At 30.1% G+C, this 14886-nt stretch overlaps 1 protein-coding gene across 1 annotated transcript; it reads right to left on the reverse strand.

Moving 5' to 3' along the window:
* Positions 1-10: 10 nt before the first annotated feature.
* Positions 11-13802, reverse strand: Cda4 (chitin deacetylase Cda4). Its single transcript, XM_088184004.1, has 12 exons — positions 13700-13802; positions 4541-4665; positions 4361-4472; positions 4168-4295; positions 2140-2282; positions 2031-2073; positions 1741-1917; positions 1298-1436; positions 924-1027; positions 711-853; positions 421-645; positions 11-331 (listed from the first exon to the last, which is right to left on the reverse strand). Exons 1-12 carry the CDS (start codon positions 13749-13751, stop codon positions 256-258), a joined length of 1467 nt encoding a protein of 488 aa, XP_088040130.1. The 5' UTR covers positions 13752-13802; the 3' UTR covers positions 11-255.
* Between the last annotated feature and the right edge of the window lie 1084 nt (positions 13803-14886).

Below are 14886 nucleotides of genomic sequence, written 5' to 3' on the forward strand. Positions count from 1 at the left end.
ACCATATATATTTTAATAATGCAGATTAAGTAAGATAAGAGAAAAAACTCATAATCATAAATTTGTTTAGATTTACCCAAAGTATACATATCTCCAATTTTTAAAGTATAAACATTTTCACTACAAGATTTATATGTAACAAATATTGCCAAATAATATGATTAAAAGTATGCCTGTAAATCCAGAAAGAATGTTTTTCAATATGTTTTTAAATTAACGGTTGAGCTGTTGCAAGGCCAGTTATGCTTTAATATTTTATTTGAGGTTATCTGGAATGTAGTTATCTTTTCCGGCTATACCAGTGCCACCCGCATCACCAAGCCATGGATACCTAGACAAAATAAGTAAATCATTACAACATTTATTGAAATATATTATTTCTTCAAATATAATTTTTTTCATTAAATAACTTATACTTACTGGTTTGGACAGTCTCTGCAGGTTTCCATATATCTCGTGTCCGTAAAGTTTGATTCGGGTGTTTTAAAATTCAGCGCACATTTATTGGAGTTTCTGCACGGGGCTGGTGGTACATTATCTTTCTTTTCGCAGCGCCAAGCTTCATAATTAGCCAATTCTTTAGTTGATTTTGGATCAGTCATCCAAGTCAAGGATTGTGTGACGGTGACGAACCATACGTCAGGTCTATAAATGTTCAAGATAGATTGAGACCATGTGAATTCCAGTAATTATAAAAGAGCTAAACTTACAAATCTGAGACCCATTTCAAGAATTTATGTAGTCCTCTTTCTAATTCTTTAATTTGGAACCAATTTGTGTGGAAGGGCATCATGTAGGGTGCTCTGTTTTGGTCATAGTAGCGACTGAAGTCCTCTTGCAACCATTCCAAGACCTATATAATTGTATATTATATATAATAAAGGAATTGATTTCAATCTTACATACATAAGTTTGTAGCTTACTTCATCAGGATCGTGATTATGAAGTACGCATTGATCTAGATAGGGACAATGTCCGCCTTCGTAGCTTTCGATGTAGTGAGCGTTCAAAGGCACTTCCCAAATACCTTATAAATTAAAAATACAGCATTAGATTTCAGTGACATATATATTTGATAGATAATAACACTAAGCATATAGTATTGTCGTTAAATATTCAATAAAATTATTGATGTTGATAATATATAGGGCATAGATTGGGAAAAACCATACAAAAACAATTACAGGTATTCAAAACAATAGTAGATGTGTCAGATTCCAAAACTGTGGATGATACCGCTAGATACATGGGTTAACGGCTGATTTACAGTATTAAAAAAGATTATGTTGAAACTCACCTGGGAAAGATTTTGTCGGACAAGTTCCAGATTTGCATTCATGTGGTATTTTGTAGTCCAATGTGTACGGCCAAACTGGAAGAGGTGAAGGCGGAGCTCCAACCGAGCTGTCATATATGTAGCCAAAATCTTCTAATACCTAAATTATATAATAACGTTACAAATGTACACTATCAAAAGACATTCATATTTTTACTATCAGTAGCAAATAGTTTATAAAATGGAACAAAATTTACTAATTTACTAAGAGCTAATAAAAGCTTTTGTTGTATGAATGTTAACAACAAATATCTACTAGTATCCAATGAAAGTATAAGAAAACCAGTTTTATTAAAGTTTATAGAGGAATGTTTCAGTTCTTCAGTTCCAATATTTGTTATTTAATAAAAACAATATGATTTCCACCCTTTAAATTATATGCTTCATTATAAGGTATTATTTACTTTGTATTGAGTGTTTCTGCCTGGTTTCAAGAATGGTGCTCGCATGCCAACGATGTCGCTTCTCGATATGTTAGAGAAGTGACGTAGAATCTCTCGCATACCGATCATCTCTCCGGCCCATTCTTCGTAACCTTTATCTTGCAGTCCTTGTTGCAGCGAAATAGTTTCAGTGGCCATCTATAAACATTTCACAACACCATAATTAGAGACAACAGCAAAAGTTATAAATAATAGCATTTTAATGACATATACACGTACACGTGTATTTATAAATTGAAAGTTGATCATACCTCATGGCCTTCGTGAGCGAGTGCTTGAACTTGAGCGTAATTACTGCAATGCGTTGAAGATTGTTATCAATAAGCTGCTAATTTTGGATATATTATGGTGGTTGTTTACCTGTATTCGTGGGCTACGAAGAACGTTCCTCTGATTGGACAACCGTTGGGATTTTTGATTTTGCCGCTGAATACTTTTTTGTATAAGTCGTAGTTGTTCAAGTTGACGGCACCGTCAAATGTCAGCAATATCATTTGTGGTGTCTGTAAAATAATGTTAAAATGATTATGGTAGTTTTATATCTTAGACAAATAATTTTACTGTTTCGCTAATTTGCAACCGTTGCAACGAAATAAGGCGCGAAAGACCTGCTAAAAGAGTCTCATAAAACTAATTAATCTGTGCCACTTGGATCTTCTTTATTCATATATCTTCTATACAGACAAGGACACAGTTTTGGGAGTGAGGCATTTGCCCCCCCTTGAATTTGGCCAGAAAAATTCATGTAATTTAATGAAATATTATGAATCTTAATGAAATCGAAATATTAAAAAAAACAACCACTGACTAGCCAACTTTTGCCCTCACTTTAGAAAAAGCTGAAATGACGTCCTTGATTCTAAATCATAAATTCTCGGGTTTTTCCTCAAAGAAAATCAAAGAAAACACAGTTTCGCATGTATTTTTTAAAACATGTCATTTCAGTGCAATCATATCATATACATTGTCACCAGTAGATATATATTTTTACTATTGAAAATATAATTTATCTGGCAGATGCTAGAAAAATTATATGATTTTAACTTTTCAATGTGTAGTAATATATACAGTTACATACTAATAATTATTTATCTCAATGTGATGTATAAATGTTACAGTAAATATGTATTTTTCAGTAAAGTTGTATTTTCACTGGTGAAGTTCAAATACATTTTTACCAGTAGATATATATTTCTACTAGCGAAAATATAATTTAACTGATAAACATTAGTGAAATTATATGCTGCAATAAAATGTCTATGAAACTCAATTTGATAGTTTCGAAACGTTCATTTGCTGTTCAAACCCAAACCTAACCCAATGTAAGGATAAATAAATTTATTAGGTCAATTCCAAAATACAAACTAAGCCGGCTCATCTCTCAGGGGAAATTAAATTGTAATTATAATATTGTTATAAAACTCTTAATACGAACGCTAGAGTGTTTTCACTACGACATCGACGGCACTATTTTATTGCTTTTAACGTGGATTCTAAAGTTTGAATTCGGCCAGAAAAATGCATAAATATATACTATGAAACTTAATGAAATTGATACATTGAAAAAACGACCACTGACTGGCCAACTTGTGCCCCCCCCCCCTTAGAATCATCTATTAAACAGTATCCATTAGCAGTTACAAAGCACTAAAATAAAAAATATGCAAATTCAGTAACTTATTTATCACAAATCTAATCACCATGACTTAACAGGTTTTCTCAATGCGTCATGATGGCCTACATCACCGAACAACAACATAGCATACCTGGATTACACATTCCATATAATGACGGTGCCAATTTTTACTGATTGTGAATCTACTACAGTCTAATAGTATGTAAATAAATTCTTTAATATTAAAGAGCTATAAGATATTTGTCAATTTCTTTTAAAAACTACTGTAGTCAAACGGCACAGAGATATTAAATTTAAATTAAGCTATTTATATTAATTAATAATCTAATTACTAAGTATTGTTATGCTTATGGCTAAAGCCTGCCATTTTGCATCGTTAGATTTATAATAATACTAAAATAATTAGGATATTTTCATCAACAATTATGTTATGTCCTAGGGCAAATGATGACATTGCCTTTTAAAGTTAATGAAATATTTCATTAAATAAATTATTTCATAACTTCAGACATAATTTTCTAATCTTCACAATATATTGGACCGATGTTATGGAAGTGGAATATTTATAGAAATTTCCTGTCCTTTGATGTAGTTGTAAGAATGCACAGCTTATTTTCTCTGCTTAGAAAAGTATATTCCTCTTTCAGGTTTATAAACCTCTTATTTTAAATGAAGTAAAAGGTGAAACATATACTTATTCTTTGTATTTTACAAAACGTTGAATTAAATAAGTTGAATGAATATCGACTTACCTTTTCTGCTTCTAAGCCTCCTGGTATCAACGTTCCATCTTTAGAACAGTAGCAATATGGCAACACACAGTTTCCAGGATCACATTTTTGTGCCAAGTCTATGGCAGCTTCGGTTACCGGTGGTGGAGCTGAAAGTGATCATAATTAAAAACAATATTCTCCAAATGTAATAACTAGAGCATAATATAATTACTTGATGCTATTGGACCGCATCTAGCTTCATTTTTGAAAGTGCAAAACTTGCTGATGTCGTCGAAGTGAAGACCAGACGGACACCGATTCAAGTAGGGATAACCATCGACACACTAATTTGTACAAACACATTATACAATTTGTTTTAAATAATATGGCAGTTTATATTTGTTCAATTTACTTGATAAAATCTTCTACACGTAGCCGGATCTGCAAAATTTCCATTTCCCACTCCCTCTGGGCAAAGAAATTCTTCAGGTTTTTTGTCTTCAACTTTAGCTTTTCTCTGATCATTTTGTGCACTCGCTGTAAATTAAATAATTATTATAAAATAACACATTTCAAGAATATTTTTTAATGGCAATTCCATTTGTTAAGTCTAAAATTGTATTGATCACCTATATATCCAAATCAATATGCGCAGATGCTTATAAAAGCCGGTTCTTCGCAATTTTTAACAAATACGAAGGTCAATTATTATTATTTTTTACAATCAAAGTGGTTATGAAAGAGGTTCAAATTTACATGAGAATATTATTATTTAGAATCAACATATTTATTCGCTAGTATCCTAATTGTTGAAAAATTACCTTATATGAAAATATATTTATTACAAATTAAAATATAACTTCAAAACTAAAATCTAGTCTATTTTTATGACTTGAAATAAAATAATTGTATATAATATTAATACATATATACATTTAAACCACTATTACATTTTTTTTAAATAAACTCATAATTAACTAAATGCGTTATACAAGGATCTGGGTATTTATAAGTATATTTAACATGGAATGATTATCGATTGCCGTTTTAACGTCATTATAACGCACCAAGTTTAAATGGTCGTATCTTTTTTATCATAAAAAAGGGACACTATCTACTTAGCTACTGTCAAATTTGTTTTATCTTCGGTAGTGTATAGCCCCTCAATTAAAAATAATCAATAATCGAGAATAATTACGTGTCATGCGAATTTATGAAAAAAGGAAGTAGTGCAACTACAGCAACTATAGACATATGTTTAGTATATGTGTGATAAAAACTGACAATTTTGATTCAGCAAGTTTTGTTTTTGGAATCAATCGTGGAAATATAATAATTTGTAAAAAGAATCAAATAACGCGTAGTCCATAAAATATAGATGGTGTAAAAGTCCAGCATTTGGCCAAATAATTTAATGGATAGGCTGAAGTTCGCCAGTTCAAATTGGTATTCATTATTAGATATTGTAACAGGGGACGTGAAGTGGATTGTATATATGTACTAATTTTGTGTGAAAACGACATTGTTCAACGCTTAGAATAGAACCCCTTTCTAATTTAGCGCACGGTGAGATATTAAATAAGTAGTATTTTGTGAAGCTTTAAAAATATTACAAATATTACAATGTTATACTCTCCGGAAAATAATTATGTGAAATAATCTAAACATATCTATAATTAATAATAATTGTAAACTTTATAATGAAATTTTTCAGCGTTGTTAAAATTTGGTCAGTCAGTGGCTGTTTTTAATACTTTCATTTCATTAAGATTCATTTCATTTTTCTGGCCAAATTCAAGGGGGTCCCTAGCACAAAAAACAATTATCCCTTCTCATTTTATTGCTTTTGATTAAATTGATTAAATAATCAAGTATTTTATTACTATTTTTGTTACACATATTACTTATTATTTAAGTAATATGTTTGATGTTCAATAAAACTACCGTTATGGTTAAGATGCTTGGGACAAACCGAGCGCGCGTAAACATTCGGATTTATACCGTTGGCGTCCGTGACGATCGGATGCGGCATAAGACTACGTTTTATAAAGTAAATAGACATATGGAATAGGATATTCAGACATTAATCTAGTGCTTCGCTGAATCTTTAAGTCTGATAAGACGGATTTCTAGCATGTATAAGAAAACCATTTATTCGTACTTTATATGATAGTTCTACATCTTCTTGAGACAAATATAATAACTTATAATTTTCTCTGTCTTTTCCCCTCTTCATCTTAATTACAATTAATAAAATATATACCACTGTGCGATACCCATGCGAATATTTTTTAATATTTCATGGCCATTGAAAAAAATCATTGCTTGTAGATAATAATTGCATCTCAATCGATTTGTTTTTTCTTAAATTGCTATAGTTTACCGAGTCGTTGTTTCGCAACGATATAAGTGTGCCATTTTTGTGCCACATGTATAATGATATTACACAGATTATAATACAAACAGAATATCGCAATAATAGACGATTATAAGATCGTTTCGATTCACAAATCACAAACATCTCGGTCGTGCACCACCGTTTCAACACTTCTCATACGACTTCCAGTTTGGGAATTGTTGGCGCAACTTTCTATTCCATCACTCCTTGCCACCAGAGACGGATTTGGAATATTTGTGTGTGCTTTATTATTTCGATGATTGACTGGTCACATTATTCGTGGGCCGCTTAGGAAGAGCGTTTCTCAAACTGATTGACCGGAACGCGTTTCCTAGCGGTTCGATAATAACAATTATTCTTCGTAATCCGACAGTTTCTTGCGCGCGTTTCTATAACTACTTTTAGTTACATAAATCAATAGGTATTTAGATTAAGTTATGTGCTTCTTGCGTACCGAATCAACACGCATGTACACGATAGCATTGCTCTATAAAAAACCTGGGCAATTCAATATTATATTATTGGATTTTATCTTAATAATGTATATGAATAGTATCATAGATTAATTAGAACATATTTCTGGAGCATGATATTCCATTAGTGGAGAATTTACATAATTTTCAGTATTCTGCACCATCTTTGAATTTACACTGATTGTTTTTATAAATTCAATTAGAATAGAAAGACACTGACACGTTGTATTATATACAATGATTTAAGGCAAATTGATTATATTATATAATTTATTTTTTAGTTACTCAAATCTTATTTTATGTCAAATTGCTGTTTATGTTAAAAAATCAACTTATTTAGATAGACTTTTAATATACTAAATTTACTTTCAAAATTGTCATCTGTAAATGTATAGGATAAAAAAGTTTTTGGATACATGATAACTGCCATAGTGTTAACTGAATTTCCTTAAAACTTTTTTTTTTAAAAAACCTTGTAAATATTTCAATTAATCTTATTACTTTTAAATATAAAATAAAAAACATTTTTATTTTGACTCACAGTTTTTTTAAATTATGGCGATTTAATTTGTTGCGCTTAAATATCTCGGCTAAGCTCGTTAGTCAGCATATTGTTTAAAAATAGGTAGATTTAAAATGTGTGAAAAGGTTTTTGACGGACAGATTAGACATAGATTTAGCCGCAGCAGTAGTATTTTGTTGAGAGTATATAGTTTACACATTATTGAAATATATATGAATAAACGGTGATCGAGGCAACACCAGCCGTTCTTTTCCCGTCGAGGTCTATCAAAAGAATGATGCTGCCCTCTGTCACCGTCACGTCAGTGTTACCAGAGAACTGCTAATTTCGGTCATAATAAATTAAAAATAAATATGTAAATAGTTTATTATATTTATTATTATTTTTTGAATGACCACCATTTTGAAACAAAATCGAGTGGATCAGGCTGATACAGGTCTATTAAAAAAAATCATGGTGATCCAATCAAAACTACAACGGTTCAAAAACCATTATATCTCTTATAATTAACAAAAAATGAAGAAAAACATATTTATTATAGTATAATACATTTTTGACATTTTAGATTTTCCTCCAGGATTTTTATTTTATTTTTTTGCTCCCCATTTTGAAACAAGATATAAGATCAGACCGTCTTAGCTGAGATATTATTTTACAAATATTTGTGAATAGAATTTGTACTTAAATATATATTATAGTGTCTATATATAAAAATATTTTAGAAAATAATATTATGTCTTATATTTTTTTGAAATTAAATTAGTATATTTAGGATTACTATGCAGTGTATTTAGGATTAAATTACTAATGGGTTATTAATAAAATATATTTTTGATCGATATTAATCACAGAACCCTTTCGTATATATTATACTTCACTCATCCCTTGATTTACACGGTAGATACGTTCCAGGAAATATCGCGTAAATCGATGCATATAACGAAATTTGTAATAAAGCGATCGAATAGTATTCACGCGTAAATTTTAACGTTTCCTTAACTTTTTAAGTAAATTACGTAACCTTTAGCGACTCGCTTGCACTCCAAAAAGCAACTCATGACACATTGCATGATCTGATAGCTTGGCTCAAGAAAAGTTGCTTTTCCATTAATTCATATTATTTTAAGATGCATCTGATGTGTGAGAAACTATACGAGTGAGTTTTGTAAGCATGTTTGTGAGAAAAACTGGTCAACTACACAAGGGTCAGTCAGTAGAAGTGATTGTATTACTACTTTTTTCGATTTCCAATGCCATTTGGGTTTTTTTAAGCAAAGCCATGGCACACTGCCTGAGACTAAGATGTCTTGTTTTGTTTTTCCTTATTATCACGGTCATGTCTTCGTCGTCAAGTAAAAAACAGTAATCATTGATTTATGCATACCACTGAACCTCAAATAACGGCAGTGCAATTTTGCATTCTCAACACGCGCTATTTTTCCAGTAGAACATTCTATTGCCATACCAGTTTCGTATTCACAACACGTTTTAAAATTTATAACCACACGCATATTCTGTGTTGATTTAAAATTATCTGAGATTTATCTGTAGTCACGATTTTCTAAAAAAAAGTTTTTTCGCTTTCACTAATTTTAAACGATTACCACACAACTCCAACTTCAATATTTATCTCATAAATAATTGATAAGCCTTATAATTAGCTGTAGTAATGTTTTATACATTATTGTATTAATTATTAAAAATCGAAACGGTGAAATGCATAAGACTTAATGTTGTAATAAAGAGGACATAAATAATGTCACAATGAAATATTTAGAAATCATGGTTTTAACACTTTCTTAAAGACAACTGTTGCAAAAGTGTATGTAATCTTTGTGCGTATAGTTTATCTTGTTTTATTAATTAATTCAGATTCGCAATATTTTTCTGAAAAAAGTTTTCGCATTAATTTTATTTATGTTTCTTAATATTAAAATGCTATATGTCAATTCATGTATACATATCATTACTAACTTATTAAATTATTGTTTTAAAAAATAAGTTTTTTCAATGTACTCAATATCATAAGTCATTAATTAATGTCGTTAGTAAACTTATCGTCTAATTAGAAAACAAATTAGTGAAAATCTGTTTTGTAATATACTATTGCTTCATATATAAATATATTTCAAGGCTATCTATATATATGAAAATTTATTTACTGCTAATCTTTTTCTTATAAAAATGAATAATTTTCAATGTAATATAAAAATAGTGTTTTATGATCATAGTTTATAACGCTTAATGCTCGGGGATTTTCGGTCGCGATCGTATCCCTTATTCTTGCCCGTCACGGCCAGGACATTAGCGCTTTAAAACACGGGCCATCCAGCTTCTCAACAACCTTGCTAAACTCAGAAGATATTATCATATTTACACCATGTATAATGGTATAATTATTGTATATAATGACCATCATGACGCATTGGGGAAACCTATCAAGTCATGATGGTCAAATTTGCAATAAAAAATACTAATAAAATACATAGTTCAATGGCACACAGTGACAATATTCAATGTCATGTGCTGCGGTAGCGATCACCGCAAAAATCAGACTTAAGCAGACAATTTTTCCCTGCGCGGCCTGTTCTTTGTCTCCATATTATAAAAGAAAATGCTATTTTGAAATAAAAGTAAAAAAATAATTATCAAGCGTATGATATTAATTTATGTGGATGTAAGAGAGTATCAAGTTTCAAGGTTCAATTCTCGCAGCATAATCGAATTTTATCATTTAAAATTATGCTACTAATAAACATACCGGTTCAGGTTCTAGAAGCTATTTGTTAATTGAAGTTATATTATAAATAATTTGCAATTATTAACATCAAATATCAACAGTCACAAGTTACGCATATTATGTTATAGTAAAATATATATAATTAATTTATATAGCAATAATAATATTAATCATAGAACAGTTTGAGAGCCACAAATATAATATAACTCCATTACATGAGTTGGTATTTTTTCAGAAACTAAAATCAACCCATTTACATATAAACTTAACATATTTTAATCTTTATAATTAATAGAAATTTATCAATATATAGTTACGCTATCATAAACTATCACAAAATGCAAAAAATGCTAAAAATAATTACTGCAAAATATTTTTTATATATTTATATTTGACTACCATTTCACTATTTATATTAAATTATATTATTTTATAGTATATGTAAAGCCCAAAACTTTAATTAAAAATATACATATAAATTATTTTTTGTCAAAGCAAATCAAAATGCCATAAAATGTTTTTTAGTGTAATTGTTTATAAACATACATAAATTGTGAATGAAAATGCTTATTTACATAATCTCTTGCTTACGATTGTAAAATAAGAAATCATGACAGTTATGGTTCGATTAATATCATAGGAAGGAAATCAGAAAATCAGAGATTTAATAAGAAAGAAAAGTCGTCGCGTAACTTTTTTTTACTGAACCGACAATCTTACAATATTTTATCAAAGATTAAATCACAAGTTTATAAAAAAATTACGGTGCGATCGAGCACTGATAAGAGTAATTGTTTATAAATTGTAGGTCGTGGGTTCGAATCCCACAATGACCCAATTTTTTTTATTATTTTCTATCGTGTCTGGAAGATCGGAGTTGATGATTATCATTAATTATAATTCCGACCGACTAAAACCGATCTAGATTTTATCTTATGATATGCACTTATATATCATTTTATTTGAATTCACATAAAATACACGTTTTTGGCCCGCTTGTATCTGAAAAAGAAAAACCTGTAAGTACACCCTGACTCGAAATAAATCGTGACAAAATACAAACGTGCGAAAAATTTGTCCGGCGGCGGAAGTGAAATTGCGCGTCAGATCTCTCTTTCGGTCGACCTTCGCGTTCACTTTCGTCGGCGAAAGCTGACTGTGGGTGAAAACGAAAGAGCAAAGGTGGAACCTAAATATCTGGAGCTGTGATTCTAATCCAGAACGAACTCCCGAAATTCATTAATTGTTAAAATCCTTGAACATCAATAGCCCAAAACAATAATCATATTGAACAAATATGTTCGAGGATCTACGTGTTCTGTAATGACTATAGTAATCCGCCATTCAACAGTCTATATTAAGACACTTGTCTTTCGATCAGGTTTTTCGCGTTTTCTCAGAAATACCAATGGACAAATTCTGAGACAAACACATTACTACAAAGTTGCACAAGCTCTTAGTTTATATTAGACAAGCCGATGTCCTATTATTTTTTTTGTATATGCTTTATAAATAAGTTATAGGTTAATATTTTTATAATAATAATTAGAAACGAATGATATTGTTAAAATCCTAAAATATTTTTTAATTAGATAATAATATCCTCTTTCTTTATACAATATAAATTTCATTGATTATTAGTTTGTGGTATTTATTTCTTATACGATTTTTCCATAACGTTAATACGATATGTTTCAATATCAAAGTGAATTAAGATTTGATATATAGTGCAGAAACTTAGAAGAAATACTTTCTCACATATTGAGATCAGTGTACAAGTTTCGTAATACACCACACAATAATATATATTACATTTTAATTATGTAAATTTGGCAATGTAGCATTTAGAAGTCATATTGATAACTACTAGTTTCATTGAACAATTTATTAAAAGCGCACCTAACCAAAATATCATAGTAGTCAAATGCTGAGGATTGCATTATTGGCTTCAAGTTAAAATTTTACAACCCTCTCTCTCTTCTTCCATTCAAAATATATTAGTCTTTACTACCCAAAATTAACATAATAATCACAAACAGCACATAGGTGTAAATATAATCCTGTAATAAATAATATAGTAATTTTATAGACATGTTGCTAAGCTTTAATTAAATAAATAATAAAATTACGCTCGACAAAACTGCAAGAATCAGGTAGATTTCTGTATATAAAAAAATATAAGTAAAATATTTTTTTTATTTTAATTTTTATATAATTTTAATATATATTATATATTATAAAACATTTTTTCCCTCTAAACTTTTTTCTCTAGGATTTTTATAAGCGATGTTATGAATTTTTTTAGGTGGCCATTTTGAAAAAAATAATATTATTGAAATTTTTATTAGTAAACATTTTGACCCCTTTACTTTTTTCTCTAAGATTATTTTTTTGCTTTTTTGCTTTTTCAGACTAGCTAATGAATTCAGCTGAGGTTTTTACGAGGGCTATTTATAAAAAAATTCATGACTAAAAACTACGGTAGTTATCGTGTCCTCAAATTTCATTTTATCCCATGTACATACATATGTGTATGTACAATATATACTACTTATATTATTTAGATGCCAGGATTCATCATGATCATGATGCACCTGCTTTTTAAATATGAATTTATAGAAACTCTTTAAATTTCTGAAAATACGTGATCATGGCAGGTCCATCGCTGCCGAAATATCGTATTGTAAGTTCTAATCGTGATGAATCCCGGCATTTAAAGAATATACAAACATGTGCTATATATATAGATAAACTTTTCGATTGAGGTTGGTTTGGTGATAGTCAATGACACTGGATTGAATTTTTTACGTAATTTAAATTGTCGTTTTCAATAAATAAAATGTCGGGTTATATTTTAATACATTTTACCTATAAACTGATACTTGTCTAAAAATTGCAAGCAGTTTGCTCGGTATTTTAGTTATAGATTAAATTTACAATGTTATAGTAGTGATAACTATTTGTAAGTTTTATTTTCAAAGCAAAATAACTAATTCTAGCTGTTTGTCAGCATTTTTATGGTAGTATGCTCCCCGTTAATTAACCAAAAATGTATCTATTTTAAATCCTAATCTGTACATAATATTGTGTGTGTGTATAATAATATAAATATAATTCCAACGCTCCACAGTGTACATTTATAAAGTAATAATACGGCAGCACCTCTAACAAATTAACTACAAAGCGCTACTGATTTACACACACATTTTATATACATTTAACTAGTTTATATATTTGAATATTACACACATACCCAAAAAATGTTGTGTAATATAAAATAATAAATGTTATTGGCACACATGCTTTGTACCAGCTCCTCACACCTAACGTGGAAAGCATTTTTTAATAAAATAAAAAATCATTTTAAAGGTTTGCACAAGTGAGAATTATTATCACTAACACTAACATTTGAATGAAATTGAAACGAGCAGTGGTACCTGATAGTGCCAGTGCTAGTAATAGCGCTAGTGCCCGCGCTTGTAGCGCCATTGTTGCGGCCGGGCGGAGGCGACCTATGGTGCTGGCGGTCGGCGACTGACTGGAGGTGGTCAGTACCACTTTCTTCCGGCCTTAGTTGACATGCACAAATGTGCGACACCAGAAAGACGGACGCCCCTTTCCCAAACTCAAACCGGTCTCTCAGTCTGTCCGCTCCTTTTTGCCGAGGAAGGTCTCAGCTCCAGAGCGGCGCGAGGTCAGCTCGTTTCTCTGCGATTGTCCTAAATTTGTAAATGCACCAGGGCCGCATATATGAGTATATGTTGAATTTTCAGTTTCAGAGGCTCAGCGATCGGACCATGGAGTAAGTACTGCACTTGAAACGTCGATGAAGATTACAATTCACAGTGTTCTTAGATTCCAATGAAAGATTTATGAAGAAAACGACATCAGAATTTCAAGTACCTCAGGTGTTGCACAAAAGTCATTCAACTCATAGCGAGCTGTGGTATTGCAAATCATTTATTTTCATCTTAAATTCCTTCACCTGCACTACGTGTTTTTTATATGAAGTTTAGTAACTACCAAATTGATTTTCAGCGCGGTAAAGCGACGAATTGACAATCATTTTTATTGTTAAAATGTGACCTAATTGATATTTTCTCAAAAGCATGCCTTAAATTTTAGTTATTTATGTGCAATCTATAAATTTTATAATGTGCAATACATAACTTAACATAAAAGCTACTATATACTGTATAAAAACTCTGAACTTATGCCATAGAGATATATTAACTCAATTATACAAAGTTTATATTTTATTACGGATAAGGAATATATATAGTACTGCCATCTCTTGAAAAAAGTTCAAATCTTTATTACGTTCGCACGATATTTTAACAAGTTACATTATTGTACCATAAAAAAAACACGTAAACAAACTGACCGCGAAGTTTCGTTATCACACGAAAACGCGTAAACGGACTAATGTATTAATTATAGGAATGTACTGTAACTGTAAATTTTACTGTTTAATGTCCGAAACTTATTAAAATTCAATTAAACATCCTAAATTTATGATACGAAAAAATATTAGAATTTTTAAGCATATAAATCGAGCTCAGTTTAACGTATAATTTGAGTTTATTTTTATTATATGAATCGAGTCATGTTTTCTGCAACAATG

This window comes from Plectrocnemia conspersa, unplaced genomic scaffold (genome assembly GCF_051122295.1).
Source record: "Plectrocnemia conspersa isolate PC_06_02 unplaced genomic scaffold, ASM5112229v1 ptg000004l, whole genome shotgun sequence".
In the NCBI taxonomy this organism is placed as follows: Eukaryota; Metazoa; Arthropoda; class Insecta; order Trichoptera; family Polycentropodidae; genus Plectrocnemia; species Plectrocnemia conspersa.

Coding starts and splice junctions, on each gene's coding strand:
- Cda4 (XM_088184004.1), bottom strand. CDS start 13,751: ATGGCGCTACAAGCGCGGGCACTAGCGCTATTACTAGCACTGGCACTA. Junction 4,296..4,360: donor ATGCGGTCCAATAGCATCAA/GTAATTATATTA, acceptor GATCACTTTCAG/CTCCACCACCGGTAACCGAA. Junction 854..923: donor ATAATCACGATCCTGATGAA/GTAAGCTACAAA, acceptor ACAATTATATAG/GTCTTGGAATGGTTGCAAGA.